Source organism: Monodelphis domestica, chromosome 5 (assembly GCF_027887165.1).
Source record: "Monodelphis domestica isolate mMonDom1 chromosome 5, mMonDom1.pri, whole genome shotgun sequence".
NCBI lineage: Eukaryota > Metazoa > Chordata > Mammalia > Didelphimorphia > Didelphidae > Monodelphis > Monodelphis domestica.
This window is the reverse complement of record NC_077231.1, coordinates 227,113,191-227,135,706: the sequence shown is the minus strand read 5'-3', so window position 1 is coordinate 227,135,706 and position 22,516 is coordinate 227,113,191. Positions and strand designations below refer to the sequence as shown.

General features: G+C 42.4%; 1 protein-coding gene across 4 annotated transcripts; it reads right to left on the bottom strand.

Moving 5' to 3' along the window:
* REPIN1 (replication initiator 1) lies at window positions 1–8,543 on the bottom strand. 4 transcript variants are annotated; one of them, XM_056799877.1, is made up of 4 exons: window positions 8,418–8,543; window positions 6,584–6,689; window positions 6,178–6,255; window positions 1–5,465 (listed from the first exon to the last, which is right to left on the bottom strand). In XM_056799877.1, exon 4 carries the CDS (start codon window positions 5,416–5,418, stop codon window positions 3,625–3,627), a length of 1,794 nt encoding a protein of 597 aa, XP_056655855.1. In that variant the 5' UTR covers window positions 5,419–5,465; window positions 6,178–6,255; window positions 6,584–6,689; window positions 8,418–8,543; the 3' UTR covers window positions 1–3,624. The 4 variants fall into 4 exon arrangements, with proteins under 4 accessions (XP_056655855.1, XP_007504642.1, XP_007504643.1 ...); XM_007504580.3 differs by having other exon boundaries at window positions 8,201–8,478; XM_007504581.3 differs by having other exon boundaries at window positions 1–5,462; window positions 8,201–8,461.
* Window positions 8,544–22,516: the final 13,973 nt, after the last annotated feature.

Here is a 22,516-nt window from a genome sequence, read left to right as displayed (position 1 = left end):
TTTGTTTATCCAACACATTTATTATATTTTCCTTGCTGAGGGGGATACAGAGTTATCAGTCACAGTCTCTGCCCTTCAGGACTTCACAATCTAGTAGATAAGTGGTAATGTGGAGAAAGCAGAACTAGCCCTAACCTGGGTCCTAGTCCAGGCTCTGCCACAAACCAGCTGTGTAGCCCTGGCCAAGGCTCCTCACCATTCTGAACCTTAGCATCCTCATTTGCAAAGTGAAGGGGTTGGACTCGTGAATTCAATGAACAGACATTTATTAAGCACCTCCTATGTGAACTAGTCTAGGCTTTAGGAGTACATAGACACAACACAGACCCTGCTCTTAAGGAGCATACAATCTAACAGGGGAACAGACAGGTACAGAAATACCAATGACAGGGAAAGGGAAAACAATTGAAGTCCAGAAAAAAGTGGAGGGAAAGGTTACATGTACCAAGAGGGTGGTAGGAGAGGAAGGTTAAGGTAGGTTTTATAGAGATGAAACCTGATTGGGTGTTGAAGAAAAGGAGGGTCTACGCAACAGATAGATCTGGGGATGGGAAGGGAAGTGGAAGGTTGATTCCAAAAATGGAAAACATGAGCAACAGAGAAGGGTAAAGGTAAGATGAAAATAGGGAAAAGCAAAATCTTCCTTAGCTCAAAAAAAGAATGTTAAGGGAAATATAATGCTAGAAAAGTTGGGTGGAGGCAGATTATGGAATACCTGGAATGCCAGAATCAAGAGTTTATACTTTCCTTGGTAAGCTATAGGGAACCACTGATGATTTTTGGAAAGTGACATCAACCAAGCAGTGCACTGAAAACTGTTCAAGCAGCAGGGAAGGGATAGCTTAGAAGCAGTTAGGAGTTAGAAGATTATCTCAATTGCCTAGTCAAAGAGAGACGAGGCCTTAAACTACAATGAGGGACATTGTGTAGGTAGAATTCTCATTACTAGATATAGGAAGGGTTGAGGAGGGAGAAGTTTTGTATATCACTAACTGAAAGGATAGTGGTTACAGCAAAAATGGAGGGTTTGAGAAAAGCAGGTTTTGTATATTATAGGATGAGCTCAGTTTTGGACAGGTGGATTTTGATATAACAGAACGTACAAATAGAGGTTCACAGGGGGCACTGGAGCTCTAAGGAAGAGTATCTCGCATTAAATGGGAGAGAAAAGGATATAAATAGGCGGGATGGGATATTAATAGGGAAGAGTTACTCAGTTTCACCAGAAAAGATGTGGGAATTATCTGCATAAAGATGATACGGAAGCCATGAGACCACAAAATATTGTCAAAAGAAAGGTCAGAGAAGACAGTGAAGTGTCTTGAGACATATGATTTAGGGATAGGAAGATGAGCCAAAGAAAGGGACCAAGAATTGGTCAGAGACAAAATGAATAAAATACAACAAGCCAAAGAAGAGTGTATCAAGTATGATGATACAGGGAAGCCACAGTATCAAATATTATAGTACTTAAGATCCCTTCTTCCAGTTTTAATATTCTCAAAGTTTACAAATCTGAGATCTGTACAGAACTAAACATAAAGCAGTATGACTTATAATAGTGGAAGTTAAATGTCCCTTGGAAGGCAGGAAGAAACATTTAAAGAGGTCCTCTCTACCTGATCTCATTTACATATAAATGTATGATATTGTCATGTAATATGAATTGACACCTAAGTAGAATTAGCCTACCACTACCAACTAAGTGTGGGGCACTTGATATTACCCTAGAACCACCTTCCCGACTAGTTATATCTAGGGCATAGGCTTCTAGAGAGCAAAATCTAAGTCTAACCAAAGTCCACAGACTATAATATTGTAATCACACTGATGATGCTGGTAGTGGCTGAATTTAGAGGATCTGCATTGGGCTGTTGACAGTCACTTATGTTATTTTAATTAAGCCCGTAGGCCTTTGTCTTATGTGTAAAATTACAGAATTGGACTAAATAACAACTAATTTATTATGTCTTTCAGCTCTACATCCTTATTCCTAAGATAATGATAAAGTCAGTATTAAAGATAGCTGTCTTCTCTAGTTTAACCAATGGGAAGACTCATAGCAAAGGAATAAGACAAAGCTCTCTGGAGACCTAGGTTCCCATCCTAGTTCTATTTGCTTGCTATAGCACCCAGAGTGATGGCAGTTTGCTCCTCTAGAAACTTATGACCACCTCCAGGGTTAGTGTCACTGTACTCTCTTGAGGAGACTTCTAGCTAGAAGAAACTGCCAAATCTCAGGCACTCAAGAAATCATTCAATTGGGGACTTGACTTAATAGTCCATTCTCCTTCACCCTCACTATGAGACCCACTGATGCTTATTTTATTGTCTGGGTTTCTACCTCTGCCCATATTTCCCATGGAAAACAGCCATCTTAGCCCTATCGCCTTTGAAACTCAGCATAGGGAGAGAACACATTTCAGCCATAGGTGGAAATCAGTTTATTTATTGGAATTTGAGGGAAATAGGCCTACTACATATGGCTTGGCTCCAAAATAGAGAACTAGAACCAATGGGTAGAGTGGACCAGAAAGCATACTTTCACAAAATGTAAGAAAGAAATTTCTAACAACTAGATTTTCATTAACAAAACTAACAAGTTGTAACTTTGAAGTTACAAAGGTTTCACAATCCCCATCACTGAAAGTATCCAAGCAGAGTCTGGTTTGTTAAGAGATGAGGCAAGAGATTCCTGCATTAAGTGAGAACTAGATGAACTCTAAGGTCTGTTCCACTGAGACTCTTAAGATCACTCCCATGCCTATTCCTTACCTGGACTATTCCCCAGGGTCTTTCCACTTGACTCTGATTAATTATCAGAAAGCCAGTGCCTCTCCTCTTCTCCAGTACAGTAGTGAGAGCTAGAAGAACTAAAGGAAAAGGGCTATCTACTTCAGGGATTGAGACAGTCTCAATATGGGAAATGAAAATAGAGAGGGATCATAGAAAAAGCTCTCCATGTTGAGACAATACAAACCTAAAAAAATGGTCGTGGGTAGACAGAAGGCTACATACTTGTAAAGGAAAGTAGTAGTTTGAGGGTTGGGATGGAGGGGGTGGAGTGAGGAGAATGAAGGTGAAGGGATGGAAGAAATCAAGTGCTGCCAAGAACTGAAACTATTAGGGCATTTCCTTCCTTGGAAATGCTTGAATAAATTCAGATGCTAACATGTTAGAGGTCTTTGCATATGTAGCCAGATGTTTTCCTCTTTCTCTCCAGATGTTTATGTAGCTTCTTTTCAAATATTTCTTTTCCGGGAGGCAAGAAGAGAAGCAGAACTTCCAGTGAGGTGAGAAAAGTTTGAGGTATATCCTCCTGGAAACTTCTAACAGGCCTGTTAAGACAAGGACACAGTCCTCTTTCCAAGGTCCTGACCACCTTCCTGTGAGCTTTTTCTTTTTTTTTTTCAAAGGGTAGGAATAATTTAATAACTTGTCTTGCATAATTCCAAATTCTTTTGTAAAATTAGTAAAAAGCAGTTCCCTGTGAGCTTTTTCTATCTCTTACTCCATCATCATCACTAATATGCTGGATCCCTTCTCCATCGTGAAACCTCTGTCCCTTATCTTTGCCTACCTCTAGAGTGTGTCTCCCCTCTCTGCTCTTCCACTCCCATAAGCTCAGGCCACATGCTTTTTCTGATGGGTCAGGAGCTTTTGCTCATGACTGAAACTTTCACCACAGGTGGCACAAATGAATGGCCCCTCTCGACTATGGCTCCTGCGGTGTGTGATGAGGTTGGATTTCTGACTGAACCGCCTGTCACAATCAGGGCAAGCATAAGGTCGTTCACCTGTGTGGATGCGCCGGTGAGACACAAGGTTGGATTTCTGACTGAAGGCCTTGCCACAATCAGGACAGGCATAGGGCCTCTCGCCTGTGTGGATACGGCGGTGGGCAGCCAGGTAGGGCTTGTGTCTAAAGGACTTGCCACAGTCAGGGCAAATGAAGGGTCGCTCTGGGGCATGGTCACGACGGTGGGCTGCCAAGTGGCTTCCTTGTGAGAAGCGGCGTCCACATTCCATGCAGGCATAGGGCCGCTCACCTGAGTGGATACGGATGTGGGCCACCAAATGGGTCTTCTTACTGAAGTTCTTTCCACATTCACTGCAGATGAAAGGACGTTCCCCAGGATGTAGTTGCTGCTGAGCTCGAAGAGACCGTCGGTGCCGGAAAGTTCGGCCACACTCATCATAGCCATAGGGTGCAGCAGGATCCATTTCTCGGTCTTGCAGAAGGTTCATTCCCTGGTCCTGTTGGGGATCCAAGATATGGTCTTGCTCTGAGTCCAGGGCCTGATCTTGCTGAGGGTTCATGGCCTGATCCTGCTGGGAGTCCAGGGCTTGGTCTTGCTGAAGGTTCATGGCCTGGTCCTGCTGAGGATCTATGGCCTGGTCCTGTTGGAAGTCTGTGGCTTGGTCTTGCTGAGCCTCCAACAGCTGAGATGGAAGCTGGAAACTCCCATGGCTACTGGTGGCCTCCATAGAACCCTGAGGGCGCCGGTGAATCTTGCCATGAGATAAAAGATTGGGTTTGTGACGGAAACGACGCCCACATTCAGTGCATGGATAAGGCTTCTCACCAGTATGGATACGCCGGTGAGAGGTCAGGTAGGGCTTATTAGTGAAACGTTTCCCACACTCAGGACACTGGTGGGGTCGCTCACCTGTATGCACTCGGCGGTGAGCAATCAGGTTGGGCTTGTGACGGAAACATTTGCCACACCATGCACACTGGAAGGGTCGGTCAGCAGCATCACCACCCGGCTGGGCAGCTGTAAGTGCTGGGCGGCCCCGGGGCCGAGGTGCAAGAGCTTTTTCTGATGCCTGTGCTTCAGCCACATGGATCTGCTTGTGGGCAACCAGCTCAGCCCACTGTGCAAAACTCTGGCCACAGCCACTGCAGATGAAACGTCGAGGTGGTGGGGCAGGTGGGTGATTCTTTCTGAGATGTGCCCGCAGCTGGGAGGCTCGGCTGAAGCGCTTCTCACACTTGGGGCAAGCAACTGCTCGGGCAGATGAGGCATGAGCCTGGCCATGCATTGCAAGGGCTGCCCAACTCTTGAAACTCTGCCCACAGACTTGGCAAAAGAAGCTTGTGTCAGGAGATACAGCTGTGGCAGCTGAATGGGCCAGTTGATGTAAGGCCAAGAAAGGAGCATGGTGAAATCGGCGCCCACACTCAGGGCAGGGCAGAGGAGGGCGGCCATGGCGGCGACGAGTATGATGCCGCAAGGCTGCCCATACAGGGAAGTGCCTCCCACATCGAGCACAGCGGTAGGCACCACCCTGGAAAAGGCCCCCGGGACTACCTGCCACAGCCCCTTCTAATTTAATCCTACGAATATCCTTCCCCGACCTTTGGAGTGACTCCTGAAAAGATCCAGGGAAGAGCCGAGCCCGGGATGGGCCCATAGCCAGGGGTCTCCTGCAGCGACGCTCCAGCAGAGGTCCTTGCCCTGCTGGAGATAAAGAATCAGTCATTTTAGAAAGGCTATTGTATGATCCAAGGTAAAGTCTTAAACAATCTATGGAATTCCCATTTCCTCACCTATAAACTGAAAAGGTTAGACCTCTCTTGGGGTGCTATCTATCTCTGAATATTGTGGATAGAAAGATAGCCTCAGAGTGAGGAAAAACTAAGTTCAGTTCCTGCCTCTGATACATAATAGTTGTTGAACTCTGGGCAAGGCACTTCATTTTTCAGTGTTCTGGTCAGAACACAAAGACTATAAAGCAGGAGCTGACCTATATTAATATAGGGAATTTTCTATACCAACCTAATTACAGATCCAGTCAAAAAAAGGTTGTCATTTAATGCCTCCCCTCTTCCATGAAGTCTATCCTGAACACTCCCTAGTTATAATGCTTTCCCATAGAGTTTAAACTCAGACAGCAATCACTGTCCACTCTGATCCTCTAAGTAACATAAGGAAAAAGCCATCCCTGTTAGTGTCCCACAGAGTGATAATCCTCATGCAAAGCCAGGCACCCTTGAAGCCATTCTGGGCAAGAAATAAGCTATCCCTCAGGGAGGCCTAGGCCTATGGAACCTACCTCTCCTACTACCTCCCCAACCCAATTGGGGTAAAGAAAGCAGTCTTCATCTTCAGGGCAAGGCTGAATAGCAAGAAGCTGCTTAAGAATAAGAGGTCTGAGTAAAGAGAAACTTACCTGTGGTGTTTCGAAGGACTCTGCTCCCACCAGCAGAAAGCTGCCCTCCACTGCCACATGGCTCCTCCCCTGGAGACCCTATAAGAAGAAACATTTCAGTAGAGGAGAGAGAGTCAAGTGGCAGAGACCTCCTGATTCTCAACAAGGTTTTCCTCCTAGGGTTCCTCCAGCTTTCCTACCTTGCCACTTTCTTCAGGTATCTTCACCCTTCCCTACTGTCCTCCCTGCCCCTACCCATTCTCCCTTTTCAACCTAGAGAAACAAAGAATTAGCTGTCTCCCACAGACTGAGCAGTTGGGTACAAGAGCAAATCCAGTCCCATTGTAGCCCTCCTCTGAAATGTGATCCCCTACCCTATGTAACCTTCATCAAACCTAGAGGAATCGGGAAGAAGCCCAGACCCTACCCTGGGAACGCAGGAACAGGCGATTCTCTTTCCAGCCTCGTTTCCGAATAAACCTACTTCTCCCTGGAGAGAGGTATCTCCGATCCTTTCCAGAATGAAGGGATGCCTGAAACAACAAAGACTTTACCTATATCACTCTGAACAAGATTCCCTCTAACCAAAGGTGGGGCCCATCCTCCTTAGAAAGGGCCTGGGAGAAACCAGTTTTGGGGGGCAAAGGTGAGTTCCCTCATAAGCATTTTTAAGTTAGTATAATTTCACAAGTATAAGATGGGGAAGCACTTGGGAGTTTTAGTGAACTCCATTTCAATATGAATCTACAATTTGAGATGACAGCTAAAACAAGCTAAAGCAATCTTAAGTGGTGTCAAGGGAGGTACACAGTATCCAGAACTAAGGAAGTAATGTATTTCCCCCTGGGCAGAGAACACCTACAGAATTGTGTTGGGCTCTTCCTTGTAGGATGGTTCTAGGCTTCAGAATCATGTTATCACAAGTCCTGGTTGAAGGACTAGCGATATTTAGTCTGAAGAAGAGTTAAGAAGTGAGTGATTGGATACCTCAACTGTCTTTTAGTATATAAAAGTATATAAAAATATATAAATATACACGGACCTTCCACTCCACTTTTGAATCACTCAAATTGTTGCGAGTTTTTTACATCCATATGAAATCTACCTCCCTGCAGTTTTGTCTCTTCTGCATCTGCTGACCTCTTAGGCCACGCAAAAGAAATCTAAAATTTCTATATCATATGTAGCCCATGGGTTATTAAGACTCAGACTCATTCTGTTAGGCTCAAAAGGCCAGTAGAGCCATAAAGGGCTGAAAAGTTGCAGGAAGGCTAATTTCACATGGATGTAAAGGAAAAAACTCCCAACAATATGAGTGACTCAAAATAGAATGGGCTGATCTGGTGACAGTATGTTCTTCCTCACAGCGGTCCTCAAGTGGACTCGAATCTAGGTCAGGTGGAGGCTGGCCTCCTAGCCTCTGGGATTCTGTGGTTCTGTTCACCCCCTCTGCCAGTTCCTCGACACCACCCACCCACCCCAACCCACGGACCAATCCAGGGATCTCTTTATCCCCAGAAAGGCCTTTCCCATCCCTAACCTGCCATTATCCTGCATCTCTAGTTTCTCGATTTCCCTAGATGGCGAGAAGGGCCAGGCCTGCCTACACACACACACTCGCACCACCACTGGGCGGGGGTGGAGAACAAAGGCAGGGCCGAGGCGCAGAAGCACTCACAGACCCGCGCGGTCAAGCACACCTCTCCCACGCAGAGGCAGGCACACACCTCCAGGTGTACGTGAGCAACTACACATCCTGCCGCCCCGCCCCAGCACAGGCGCACAGAGATGTGTATATATATACAGACAGCACTCAAGCATACTCAAGTCTCACAAGTGCGACCGGACCCCCAACACACACCCCGCCCTCCGGTACTCTAGACGCTACCCCGCGAGGCGACCCAAACAAGCTTTCTGCCGTCCCTGCCCCTCCCCCTCCCGCGCATGCGCCCTCTGCGGCTCCTCACCCCAGCCTTCTGCAGGCGCCATTCCCCCCCATTCGTCCCTCCATTCCCCCCCTCAGTCTGCCCCGGCAGGGTCGTACCTCCCGGTCCGTATGCTTGTATGCACGCCTCCCATCCATGTACGGGGAAACCGGCGCCGCTTCCCCGCCCAGCAGCAGGCCCAGCCTCACCCCCGCCAAGCCCATCCCCTCCCTGCCACCTCCCGGCCTCCCTGGAGCGCTCCTTCCTCCCCCAGTCCCCGTTCCGACCCTCAGTGCCTCCCTCCTTCCCTGGCAGAGCCCAGCACCATGTGACTACCGGAGCTGCCGAGGGTCAGTCCCTGTGCTCGGGCGCAGGGCGGGGAGGGGCGGAGCTGCCGAGGCCTCAGCGAGGGCGGGCCCGGAGTCGTCCTCTGGAGCGTTGGACCCGGGCCTCGGCCCGCCGTCAGGCGCTCGGCCTCCTGTGGGCGGAAAGGGGAGGATTATAAATTCTGAGGGCCCGCCCCGTTTTACACTTGGGAAAACTGGGGGCCTTCTCCAAGGTCATTTGGTGAGGGTTTGAGTTGCCTACGCGAGTCCTCCGAAAGGAAATTCAGGTGCATCCTCCAGGGGTGTGACTAGGTCCCAGCATGATTTCTCTTCTTCGTGGATCTGTCGCATTGCTGGAGAGACCCCATCCCCGCTGTGCCCATCCAGACCTGTCACCCTTTGGGGCCTCGGTTTCCTCAGTTGTAAAAGACCTTCGCTGCCGGGAGCCTGTTCCCCGCCCGGGGCTCTTTCCCTCTTTCTACCTTGGATCTAACCACTTAGTGGGTGTTAGTGCAGAGTCTGCCACCTTGTTGTTAGGCTGTTCATTTTGGTCTTGTCTTCTTCATAGCCCTATCCGGGGTTTTCTTGGCAGAGAAGTTGGAGTGATTGGCCTTTTCCAACAGGATTAAGTGATTTGTCCAGGGTCACATTTGAACTCAGGTTACCCTGGTAAGCTATCCCCTTGGTCACCTTGTTGTCCTGACTGCCTATAGATATGGATTTTAAACTTTATATTATATTATATACATATTACAGAGTATAATATATATGTATCTATCACGGATATGTATATATAACAAGAGGGCAGCCACGTATTGACCCTGGAGAACTCATATAACCCTCTTTGCCCCAGTTTCTTTATCTGTAAATGAGCTGGAGAAGGAAATGCCAAACCACTTCAGTATCTTTATTAAGAAAACTTCAAAAGGGGTCACGAACACTATGGACAGGACTGAAAATATATAATATGATAGATATATAGATTATCCCAATAGAATCTAACCTCATTTAGATTAGACTGTTTCATTCTTTTTACTTCCCCAGGTTCTAGCACAATGTATGGCACAGAGTAGGTACTTAATACTTGTGGATTAATTTAATGATTAGCTAAGGCCAATTTAAAAAAAAAAAAGCTATATAAGGGACAAAATCCTCCATCATCTAATGGGAACCAGTAGTTGTGTTGCTGTCATAGAATCATGGAACTTGACCAAATGATTTTTTTTCTTAAAAAAAAATAAAGCCTTACTTTCTATCTTAGAATCAATACTAAATATTGGTTCCAAGACAGAACAGAAAGGACTAGATAATTGGGGTTAAGTGATTTGCCCATGTTCACACATCTAGGAAGTGTCTGAGGTCATATTTGAACCCAAGATCTCCTATCTCTTGGCCTGGCTATCCATGTGAGCCACTAGCTGCCCTCAAATGATTTTTTAAAGTCCTATCAGACTTTAGGGTCTATGTTTTCTGCTATAATTAAATCTTCCTCAAACCCATCATTTTCTGTCTGTATTTCTTGCTTGGGCTGGGACCCTGAGAGGTTCCAGCTTTTTAATCTGTCCTCATAGATCACCTTCCTCTGTCCCCTTGGCAAAGAACAATAGTGCTTGGAAGTTACTGAAGGGAGAGCATCCAGGCTTAGGATATATGTCCAATTTTAAGAAAGAATGAGAAGAAAGGGCATAGGTGACCCAACATTGAGAGAATATGGTCTAAGATCTTAGTTTACCAGAGGAAACCAGGGCCCAGAGAAACTTGACTAGGGTCATAAAGCTACTTAGAGAAAGAAGCAAGACTGAACTCCAGTCCAATGCTCTTAGGTGGAATAGAAGGTATATGCATGTTGTGATGAAAGACATTGCAACACTTTGCCAACTCTTCAAAGAAGTACCTTCCTTCCCTACTTACTATGGACCCACCTTCCAACTTCCTAGCTTGAAATTCGCACCATTAAAATCCATCTTCATAAGAGGGGTGGAGGAGGAACATATTTGACCTACTCAAAATTTCAGCCCCAAGTCATACTTGGTTCTAGACCACTTCATCTAATTAACCAGATTCTCTTACCTTTTTCAGGACAGTGCAATACTATCTTACTTAGACTCATTACTGAGCTCCAGAGCTTTACAGATAGGAATTCCTTCATAAAATCATTATCATCTTATTTTTCTTCTTTCCTCTAGGTAACATAGCCTCTTATTCACAGATCCCAAGGGGACTCTTCTCTGGTCCCCATCCCAGTCCCAGCCAGTGTCTCCTGCCTTTGAGGAATGATGACCTACAACAAAAGCCGGAGCAAGTTTCAGAAGTAGAACCCAGTATGATCTGTCATTCTCAGGCTCAACAAAATATGATTTTCAACTCCTCCCCTCAGACTTCTTGAAAACACAGATAACCCTTGTGAAGCAATAGGACCCAGGTCAGGAAGGAGACCTTCATTTGCTTGTACATTTAACAAACATTTACTGTGTACTTACTGAATATTAAGAACTTTGCTAGATGCTGGAGATACAAGGATGTATAGAACACAGACCAGGGTCTTTTTTGAGTACTAAACCCTTTGGCAATCTGGTGAAGTCCATGGACCCCTTCTAAGAATAATGGTTTTAAATTCATAAAATAAAATACATAGGATCATAAAGGAAACCAAAGTTAGTGAAAATAAAGATACACATTTTTTTCCCATCTAAGTTTACATACCTCCTGAAATTGCTGGATACTTTGGGAGTCAGTGGACCACAGGTTAAGAACCACTAACACAAACCCTATCTTTACTGAAGTCAGGGAAAATAGGCCAATAAATGCATAACAGAAGAGTAAAATAAATGCAAAGAAGAGGTCCAAAGTGTTATGAGGAATATATTTACTAGAGATGATTCATTTTCAGCTTGGAGGAGTGGGAAATCAGCGAAAATTAGACTTCATGAGGTGAGTAGCACCTTAGTGGAAAGCACTTCGACAGATGGACAGAGCAGAAATCCTTTCTTGGCACAGGGGACAGAACAAGAAGGAGAGAGTACAATGAGGTCAGAGGAAGGAGAATACAATTTAAATGGAGAAGAAAATGTAAAGCTAAATCAGGTTTGTAGCTGGATAATGTGTGATTATACTTTATTGGGTAGGCAATGCTAGGTAACCGAAATTCTTTGAGTAGAGGTTTGATACATGATCAAAATAGTATATTAGGATTATTGCAAATCATATGCATGATGAATGTTTGGAAAGCAGATAAACCAGCTGGATTCAATCCCATCTGGTGTTTTCATCTCCACACCCCGCCCCCCCCCCCCCCATTAGTGTTGGTAACCAGCATCTTTGAGCTACTGGAAATAAAATTCCTTTCTGTATCTTTCCCTATCATTGCTGTTAGTTCAAGGTGCTTCAATTTCTCCAAATCCTTCTGGCCCTAAGTATGAATATCCTATCCCCCCACTTCCTTTCTCTTTGTCACCCATAGAATGGTAAATAAAATATTGGATAAAATAAATCCATACAGAAAATAGATCTTTTAAAAAATTGCTTTCATAATGCCTGCTAGAAGAGACCTTAGAAATCATGTAAAATCCTATGGCATAAGTTTACAGAGAAAGAACTTAAGGTCCAGAAAACTGTAAGTAACTTGCTTCAAATAAAAGAGGTAGAAATTAGCAAAGCTGAGATTTTGAACCCAGGTCTTCGGATTCTATGACATGGGTTCTTTCTGATAATCTGCCCCAATGGAAGAAAGATGATAAAAGCATACATCAGAATCATCAAGTGACAGGCTACGAAAATCTTATTCTAGCCACAGACACTGGTTAAAAGATCTTTCTATGGGGCCGGCTACTCCTCTCTCTCAAAAGAAAAGCACTCTCCTAAACTCCAGACCAGATTCCTTTTGTTGTGGGAAAAGCACTCTAAAGTTTGTAGCAGGGTCTTACCCCAAAAATGAGGGGATCCAAACTCTGTTCTTGTCCAGAGTACCCAGAAATACAATGATACAGTACAATTCTGAAGGACTTATGACAAAGAATTCTACCCACCTCCAGAGAAAGAACTGTTTGAGTGGGAATGCAAATCAAAGCATTCTATTTTTCACTTTAGTTTATGTTTTGATTTTGGGGTGTTGGTTTTATATGAGTTTTATCTTACAACAATGACCAAGATGGAAGAATGTTTTGCATGATAATACATGTAAAACTAAAATCAAATTGCCTACCATATCTGGAAATGGAGAAGGAAACGGAGGGAGGAAGAAAATTTGGATCTCCTAAGTTCAGAATGTTGTAAACTGTTCAGTATGTTGTAAACTGTTATTACATATAATTGGGGAAATAAAATACTTAAGGTAAAAATTTTGAGACCATCTTTGAGTCATGTTTGACTTGGGCTGTTGACATCACTTCTTAATCATCTAAGGGCAAAGCAGCCAGGAAGTGCTTTAGGAAGACCTCTAATGCATTCATCTGAGTCAGCTGGTGGTTTCCTTATCTTTGTTGACTATCTTTCTCTTGCTATGGCTAATTAATTTTTTAAATTAGCTATTTAATGACTAATAGAAATAAAGAAATCTCTGGGCCATAATTCTGAGTTGAGGATCTAAATTTTAATTGTCGTAAATTAAGGCTGGAGATCTCATCATATCCAGCCTGTAGTGAAGACTCCCCTTTAGATGTTCAACAGTGTGTTTTATAGATTTTTAACAGTTAATTAGCATAAGTCATTATCACAGTAGAAGATACAGAGGATGTTAAGAAACATGCAATGGTGCTTGATAATAAGAGTTTGGAACATTTGCTACAAAGTCTTAAAAGTTCAGTATAAGTTTAACTACTGTGAGAGATGAAGCTCAGAAAGATGATGGATTCCTCTCATTGAATCACTAAGATGGAGTCAGGGAGTCTTTCCAGCAAAACAAGTTGTTTCATGTTCCCAACCTAAGCCCTAGTTCAGATAGTATGTATCTTAAAAACTACTCAGACTGTACTTTAGAAGATTTGATTTAGCTATATCCTTATTGTAACAATGGAGATACTTGGTCTAACAAGAATCAGGAATGTCTTGGGAACTTTACATTACTCCACCCATACTTAGACATATGTCAGGGGAAGATAAAGTTGTAAACTCCTGATTGAACAATGGAGGTACTTAACTCATACCTTATAGTGAAGCTAGAACTTTAAGCTAAGGCTATTTTTAGATCTAATACAGAAGGGTGTTAAGTACCTATAAAGGTTAAATTAATCACAAAAAGGTCAAGTAACTCACAAAAGGCAAGCTTTACAAAGAAGTGTGAAGTTCTCAAAAGATATAATCTGAGCAGAGAAGGTGAGAACTAAAAAATGGTTGGTCCTGGAAAAAGCATCTACTGTGATTGGTAAACGTAAAATTTAGGAGAGGTAACATAAGAGAAAATTGTCTTTAAAAGGAGGCTAAAAGTCAGTTCAGGGATTTTTCGGAACTCAGTTCAGGAGATTGAGTTCAGTGGAGGACTGGAGCTTCCTTGGAGACCTCTCGTGGTGAGTGATAAGACCAATTCCCTTTCCCTTAGGCTCAGGGAGGTCACTTTGGCCAAGGCCTTTAACTACTTCCTAGCTCAATCTGAGCCAGAGCAGTTTAAATTAATTCTCTCTCTCTCTCTCTCTCTCTCTCTCTCTCTCTCTCTCTCTCTCTCTCTCTCTCTCTCCCCCTTAATTCCTTCTCTCTATATTAATTAAAATTTCCATAATTCCCAGCTGACTTGGGTATTTTATTATTTGGGAATCATCCCTGGCAACCAAATTAAATAGATTTTAAGTTACAAAGCTAAAATTATCATTACAATAGGAAGGATGGAAATAGTCCTTGTTGATTGCTTAAAAGGCTACAGAATATGCAGATAGGATTGAAACTGTTCTTGTGTTGATGGGTTAAAACGGCTTGAATAACTAGGATAACTGATTTTGTAAATTGCAATCAGATTAGCTAGCTTTCATAAGATTGTAACTCTCAAGTAACCAGTCAAGGATGAATGAGGGTATGGGAAGGGGGAACCATCTTTGAGTCAGGGACAAGGAGAAAAGAAGGCTACCAGCTCTGATACTTTGTACTTGCTTGCTAGCTGGAGCACTTGTCACACTATAGTCTCCAGAGGAGGACACCAAGTGATCATTCCTCTCACCACTTAGGTCAAAGTAAACTTTCTTGGTCACAATATTATGGGGAGTCCATAGAGACATAAATCTTTAAAGGATTAAATAATATCTGAACAAGACAAGGTCATTTTCATATTATCTCACCAGGTCAACTGTACACTCTCCACTCCCAATGAACCTTCTGCATGGGTTTCACCTTCCATAGATAACTACACATATCTGAAGTTTTTTATTCCTCCAATAAAAGCTCTTAACATATTTAGTTGTTATAATATTCTAATATACCAAACTATATCCTTTCTAATACTATGGTTATTGTTATAATTGATATCTTATACAAAGTTAGTGTAAAGGCTGGGTCTAACCCTTTTCTAAAAATTATAATTGCATTTACTTATCTAAAGGATTAGAGATGATCACCTGGTTAACGATCAGTAATGTAAAGGCATTTTTTTTCCTTTCATGATTTTGCCCTAAATTCAAATCTAAATTACTTGGGTTCTGTCTCTAGTCATCCTATTCTGTAACAGACATGTAGCTGAAGAAACAGCCTGAACCTTTTATCTTGTTTCAACAGATATTTCTTGGTTGCAATTAATTCTCTGAACCATATGTCACCTACATGCTGTTTGTACAAATGTCTTGGGAGCCATAGTTGTCACTGAGTTTGTTTTTTTCTGTATTCTCATGTATGTACCTTGTTAGTGTAGCCCATTAGAATAACCTAAAAGTCCTCAAAGTGTGACTGACTCTTGGAGGTCCTCAGTACCCTTTCAGGGAGTCTATGAGGGCAAAATTATTTTCATAATACTAAGTTGTTTTAATTTCTGAACATAAAAAACAAAAACTCTTGGGGGGGGTCCTCAATAATTTTGATGAGTATAATTGGGTCTGAAGACTAAAAAAAAAAATTAGAAAACTACTAGAATAAAAATTTCCTTCGATTGATGCTTTGCTGTCCAAAAGAAGCCGTGTAATAAAATCTAATTGAGTTTATACACATTCCCTTTGTCATCAGACTATTAGAGGTTTTCCTTTTGATTTTCACAACAGACCCAAGGCTCAATGATTTCCTGTGCAGCAAGAGAATGTTGTGGGAAAAGCACAACAAAGTTTATAGCAGGGTCTTATCCCAAGAATGGAAAGTACAAAACTCTTGTCCAGAGATATGAAAGTCTTTATTTAAAGAAGAGATTTAGGGTAATTAATGAACTAAGGCCATGTTGGTGAACCTATGCCATGTGTGTAGGAGGGGGCTGTTTCCCTCCCCATCTCCATGGGTACCTGAGGACATTTCTCATGTGACTCACCCCCTGTCTGGGGTAAAGTGAGGGTTCACATGCATTGTGAAGGTTGCAGTTTGGGCACTCAGTCCTAAAAGGTTTGCCATCACTGGCCTAAGGGATGATGAAGTAATCTCCAGCAGTGGAATGGCCTCAGGGCTGATGGAGTAGCCCAAGGAATGGATAATGGTTTACATATTTATTGACTAGTTCACCCAGTTAAAGGTGATTTAAATGGGTGACTGGGATTTTACTTAATTCAGTCTGAAGGGATGATCTTCTCAGGCTGAGAGAGCTAAATAGCTTCTCTCTGTCCAAGGCCAGCAGATTAACCACTATGACTCCACTTAAATGATAACAGAGTTTTATTATATAAATTGTTGATTGAGAGAGGGTAAGGTATGTAGGCTGAAGGGTTTCCCTATTACTAATTGAATCTAGCTTTGTCCTTCCATCTGATTTTCCACAAAGTTACTTTGGTCCTCAACAAAACTGAGACTATCCTATCTGCCTATCTGTCTCAATTTCCTTGTCTAATATAAAACTAATCTAGGCTAAACCCTCATAGATTATAATCTCCAGAGAAAGTTGCAAATTATAATGGAGTCATATGCCAGGTATGACCTAGTTCAATTGATGAGGTCAAAGTCCCCCAAGGCAAACTGAGTAGTTCAGGTCACTGTCTTGAAATTCTTGCTTGAGACTTCTTTAGATGTAGTACCAGATTACAGGATCAAAGAGATTTTCAGGAACTGACAGGTCTCTCTCAGGAACAAGTTGGATGTCAATAGAAGGAAGGAGCTGAGTTTTGGAGATGCTTTCTTCTCCAGAGTCCCAACCCAACTCCCTGATAGCAGTTACTTTTCTCAGAATCCTCACCCCCCTGGATTCCGAGGCTTCCCCTGCACTTCCTAGTTCTCTTCATTCCATCAACTCTGGTTCAGAATTTCCTTCCCAAATTCCCCTTAACAACCCTTGGGCCTTCTGGTGCTTTCCTAGCAGAAATTTCCAGAGGAGAAGCCTCACTATCACCCTGGAATGCCCTTATCTTGGTGAGGAATTTAGGGAGGATCTAGTACAGTATAAGGCCAGTATAACTGACATAAATACAGACTGGAAAAATGATTAATAATATTCAACAGAACAAGACTGTCTAAAGTACAAAACAGAACAGTGCAAGACTATTATAAGTGATAAATGAAATACAACAGTTAAATGATTATTTCAATAGAGATTTTGCAACTTATACTTAACTAGTGCCAATTGGTGAAGAATACAAGACTTCAGAACATGGGGGTCCCACTTCTATCACTGCTCACCTCCATCAAGGACAATGTACTGAATTTTAAATCAGAAGGTACTAGGTTAAAGTCTTCTCTGACAAGGTTGTGAGTCATGGACAAATCATTTATTCTCTTTGAGTCCCAATTTCTTATCTGTAAAATGAGAATAATAATACCCGTAGAATTTAAGTTACAGAATTGTTGCAAGGATCTACTGGGATAATATAAAAAAGCACTTTGCAAATTTTAAAATGTTCCATAATATTATTGTTATTGTTGTTGTTGTAAATTATGATATTCTCTTGTCCCTATTGGGAAAAAAGCCACCCCAGATATATATATTTAACACCAACAAGCCCCTTTATTGCAATATAAACATTTGCTATAGCTGACAGGAGTGAAATAGAAGGATAGAGAATAAGTTCTTATACCTACTATGTGCTAGATACTGTGCTAAGTGCCTTTCAACAATATTATCTCAGATTCCATTCAAGATGGCAGCTTAGATAAAGCTAGTTCAGATCTCCGGAAACCCTTCCCTACCGAACTCAAACTATATGCTCCTAGGGCACCGAAATTCAAAACAAACAACAGCATAGACCCTGGGAATCCTCCTCCTGGACATAGATCAAAAGGTATGCCCCCCCCAAAAGCCAGAACCCGAGATCACTCGGACCTAAGGGGTAGGTAGAAGGAAGGTCCCAGGACCCATCCCCCCCAACCCAGAGAGCTGAGTCCGAGGCAGCAGAGGGAAACTCAGAGCCTCAGGGCTGGCTATTCTGAAGGCCGCTTCCTGAAAACAACATGACTCAGTCGAGGGGGCACCCAACAAAGACAGCAGGGAAACAGAGAGAGACTGGGGGAGCCTGTAACCCTCTGGCTGGATCCTTCCATCTCATGGAAGGTCCCTGCCTCAGGGCATACTCAGTTCAACCCAGTGAAAGTTAATCCTATCAGGAGCCCTAGGAGCTCCAGGAAGCCGTGGCCCCTCCCCCCTCAGAGTGCAGGCTCTTCTGGCCAGCAAAGGCATTAAAACACCCCATGGAGAGTGCCGAGCCAGCCTCAGAGCATGGAAGTTAGGCAACTGAGAAGCATCGGGAGGGAACTGAGGAGGGCAGTAACAGGGAAACACCAGCAATTCCTGGCCTCCTTGGGAAGACAGAACAGCTGAGGAGAACAGACAATTTGCCTAGGGCTAAAACCTCTGAACACCAGACAGAGATAAGAAAAGCTAGACCTCCCCACTCAGATAGAGATGGCAAACTCCTCAGAAGCACAAAAGCCTCAAAACTCCAAGAAAAACAAGAAGAAGGGGGCGACTTTGGACACATTTTATGGAGCAAAAATACAAAATACAGAGAAGATAGAAGAGGAAACACAAGCAAATGCTCTGAAACCTTCCAAAGGAAATGGAAACTCTCCACAAACCCATGAAGAATTTGAATTGGAAAGGATCAACAATATTATCTCACTTGATCCTTACAACAACCTTGTGAGATAGGTGCTATTGTTATCCTATTTTATTGTAAAGAAAGTGACTCACACAGAGGTTGTGACTTGCCCAGGGTCACACAGCTAATAAGTATCTGAAACCGGATTTGACTCCTTCATGAGAAACTGGGAGTAATAAGAATTAACAAATGGATGAGGTCATCCATTTGCAAAGTGGCTTACCCAAAGGGAGGGTTTTCAGATGTCTCACTGATAAGATCCATGATTTTCCAAAATCTCCACAAGGGGCTTGAGATATGCTAAAAAGATACACTAATTGAACTGAATTTGTTGAGATATTGTTTTGTTTTTTTGCTTGTTTTCCCATCTAACCAGGAAGTTTCTCTGCTTAGATGAGAAAAAAAAATCTGAATAATTTCAATCCAGTAAGTATTGATTAAGCACTGCACTCATAGGGGATACAAAGACCAAAAAGTCCCTGGTGTCAGGGAGAACGCTACCAGGTGCAAATACAGGTTAAGACAAGAAAAGAGTTCTCTAGGAGTTTTGGTGAACCACCCAACAAGGGCCTAAATGAAGCATCATGACATCTGAAAACAGTCATGGTTGCATGACCTATATATTGGTAGTGTAGTGGTAGTCTCTCGGTAAAAATGACAGATTGGCCATAGTGTAAGAAGGGAACTTAATTAAACTGCTCCTCACTTGCATTAGCTTAGTAATCCCTTTAGACTGATACCCTGTAACTGTGTGATCTGTAGTAAGAATACAGTCCCAGACATCGAAAGGTCTATTTTATAATGTACTTTATATCAAACCAATTCATGTAATAGACTTCAAAGGGTCAGAAGGTCACTCCAAGGCCATGAAAGACAGGGATTCATAGAGGGCTGGAGCCTTGGAGACCATGGGCCTGTGATGATTGGGATGTACTGTCAAAATGACCTGTAAAGAAGACTAGGTCAAAAATGTTCTGACCTGTCCATGATCTATAAGTCATTATTAGTCATGTCAAGAATGAGCCCTGTAAGTAATTACTCCCCCTCTGTAAATTCCTCTTTTTGCCTTTAAAAATCTGTCAGTGTCAATGGTCAGGGTCCCAGGTTTTGAACTGGGAGGAAACTTGCAGATCCTCTGGCCTTGTGATTTCTCTATTCACAATAAAGTTAAATCTTTACCCAGAAGGGTCTGCCAGCATCTTATTTTAACAATAGTCAACATTGGAGTAGTTGTTGAAATAAAGGCCCAAAATAAGGCATTGTTGGTAAAACTGAACTTTTTTTTTTTAAGAAAACAATTTGGAATGATTCAAATAAAGTAACTAAAATCTTCATATCTTTTGAATCAGAGATTCTCTTCCTAGGCTTATCCTTCAAGAAAACCATTGGTAAGAACAAAGTCCCTAAATACTCCAACACATTTATAGCATCTTTTTTGTGTGATAGCTAAGACTTGGAAACAAAGTGGATGCTCATCAACTGGGGAATGGCTAAATGAATTATGGTATATGGATATATAGGAATATTGCTGTTCTGTAAGAAAAGATCTGTATAATGAATGCAGAAAAGCATCGAAAGGTCTATATGAACTGATGAGAGTGAAGTAAATAGTCAAGATAAAATACAAAGTAACTACAATAATGTGAATGGAAAGAATAACACTTGTCAAATTAAAATGAATATAACAAAATTACAAAGATCAAGGGAGTCTTCAATGAATAGATATGACAGGACACCTTCCCAATCTATATTTTATGCTGCTCTCTTCCCCTTCTTTACCACACCTGAGGACATTTTTCACATCGTCTGCCCCTCTGCCCAGCAGCCTAATGGGAGTGCTTCCTCTTTCCCCTGTCTGGGGTAAAGGAGCTCACTTATAGCATGAAGGTTGTAGTTTGGGTGCTTGGTCTCTAAAAGGTTCACCATCACTGTTCTAGATCTTCATTCTGACTCATGATGCCTATAATTATCTGATCTCTCTCTTTTTTCTGTATTCTTCATGTAATCACAGATTTTAAGGTATCTTCTCTAGAGTCTCCCCTTTAGATACTTTCTGCCACTGCCTTTGTAAGATTTGTCCTAGATATTCTCCTTTTCCATTGCTTCTCATTCCCAAAATGATACCAATAATTGCAAGTATTGTAACATTTAAAAGAGTTGTCTGCCATAAACTGTGGCAGTTAAAAGAGTGGTTGGCTTAAATTGTGACTGCAGAAATATGGTTCAAGACAGTGTTTTGACTTTATATTAAATTAAAGTAGTCGCCAGGGAAAAATTCCCAAATATGAACTATACCCAAGTCAGCTAGGTTTTATAGAGATTTTAATTAATATAAATGAGGAATTAATGAAAAGGAGAGAGAGAGAAAAGGGAAATAATGAGAAAAAAGGCTAGGCCAGCTTAGGCCAGCCTTAAGAGAGAGAGATCAGTCAGTCTTTTATCAACTCACCACAAGATTTGTCCAAGCAAGATTTTAGTGTTCAGAGAGACACCAGTTCAGCTTTGACCAGCTCAATCTCCAGAGAGAGTTCTCTGAGAGGGAGTCCCGAGAGAGTCCTTCAAGGCAGCTTTGGCCAGCTGCCTCCTCCAATTCAACTTTTCCCAGCTGAATCTCCAGAGACCTCTTTTTGATCTCCTTTTAAAGGGAATTTTCTCCTATGTCACCTCCCCTAAGTTCTCACATCTACCAATCACAGTAGACGTTTTCCAAAGGATAGACCATTCTGAATTCACACCTGAGTAGACTAAACTTTTGATTAAGTTCACACCTGAAAAAACCTCTGAGTAAGTTCTCACCTCTTTGCCACTTGTAAGTTTACAAGTTGCCTGACCTTCATGGGTACTTAGCACCTTCCTAAAAATAGACTTAGCTTAAGGTTTTTGCTTTACTATAAGTATGAGTTAAGTACTTTTTCATTGTTCAGTAAAGAGTTTACAACTTTATCTTCCCCTAAAGTATGCTTAAGTATGGGTGGAGTACAGTTCTCACATTCCTAAGTCCCTTCATTGTTTAAAGTAGGGAATGGTCTTAACCAAGTGTTCTGAAGTAGGGTCTGAGAATTTTTAACATTCACAAGTCTGAGAAATTTTAAGATTCACAGTATTAGAGAGGACCCTGATCTATGATAGGGCCATTTCCCTGCCCACTGATCTATCTGCATTCTTTTTTTTTTAAATAATATTTTATTTGATCATTTCCAAGCATTATTAATTAAAGACAAAGATAATTTTTTCCTCCACCCCCATCCCCCACAGGCGACGCATGATTCCACTGGGTATCACATGTGTTCTTGATTCGAACCCATTGCCATGTTGTTAGTATTTGCATTAGAGTGTTCATTTAGAGTCTCTCCTCTGTCATGTCCCCTCAACCACTGTAGTCAGGCAGTTGTTTTTCCTCGGTGTTTCTACTCCCACAGTTTGTCCTCTGCTTATGGATAGTGTTTTTCTCCTAGATCCCTGCAGATTGTTCAGGGACATGACACCGCTACTAATGGAGAAGTCCATTACATTCAAGTATACCACAGTGTATTAGTCTCTGTGTACAATGTTCTCCTGGTTCTGCTCCTTTCCCTCTGCATCACTTCCTGGAGGTCGTTCCAGGCTCCATGGAATTCCTCCACTTTATTATTCCTTTTAGCACAATAGTATTCCATCACCAACAGATACCACAATTTGTTCAGCCATTCCCCAATTGATGGGCATCCCCTCGTTATCCAATTTTTGGCCACCACAAAGAGTGCAGCTATGAATATTCTTGTACAAGTCTTTTTCCCCATTATCTCTATGGAGTACAAACCCAGCAGTGCTATGGCTGGATCAAAGGGCAGACAGTCTTTTATCACCCTTTGGGCATAGTTCCAAATTGCCCTCCAGAATGGTTGGATCAGTTCACAACTCCACCAGCAATGAATTAATGTCCCTACTTTGCCACATCCCCTCCAGCATTCACTGCTTTCCTCTGCTGTCATGTTAG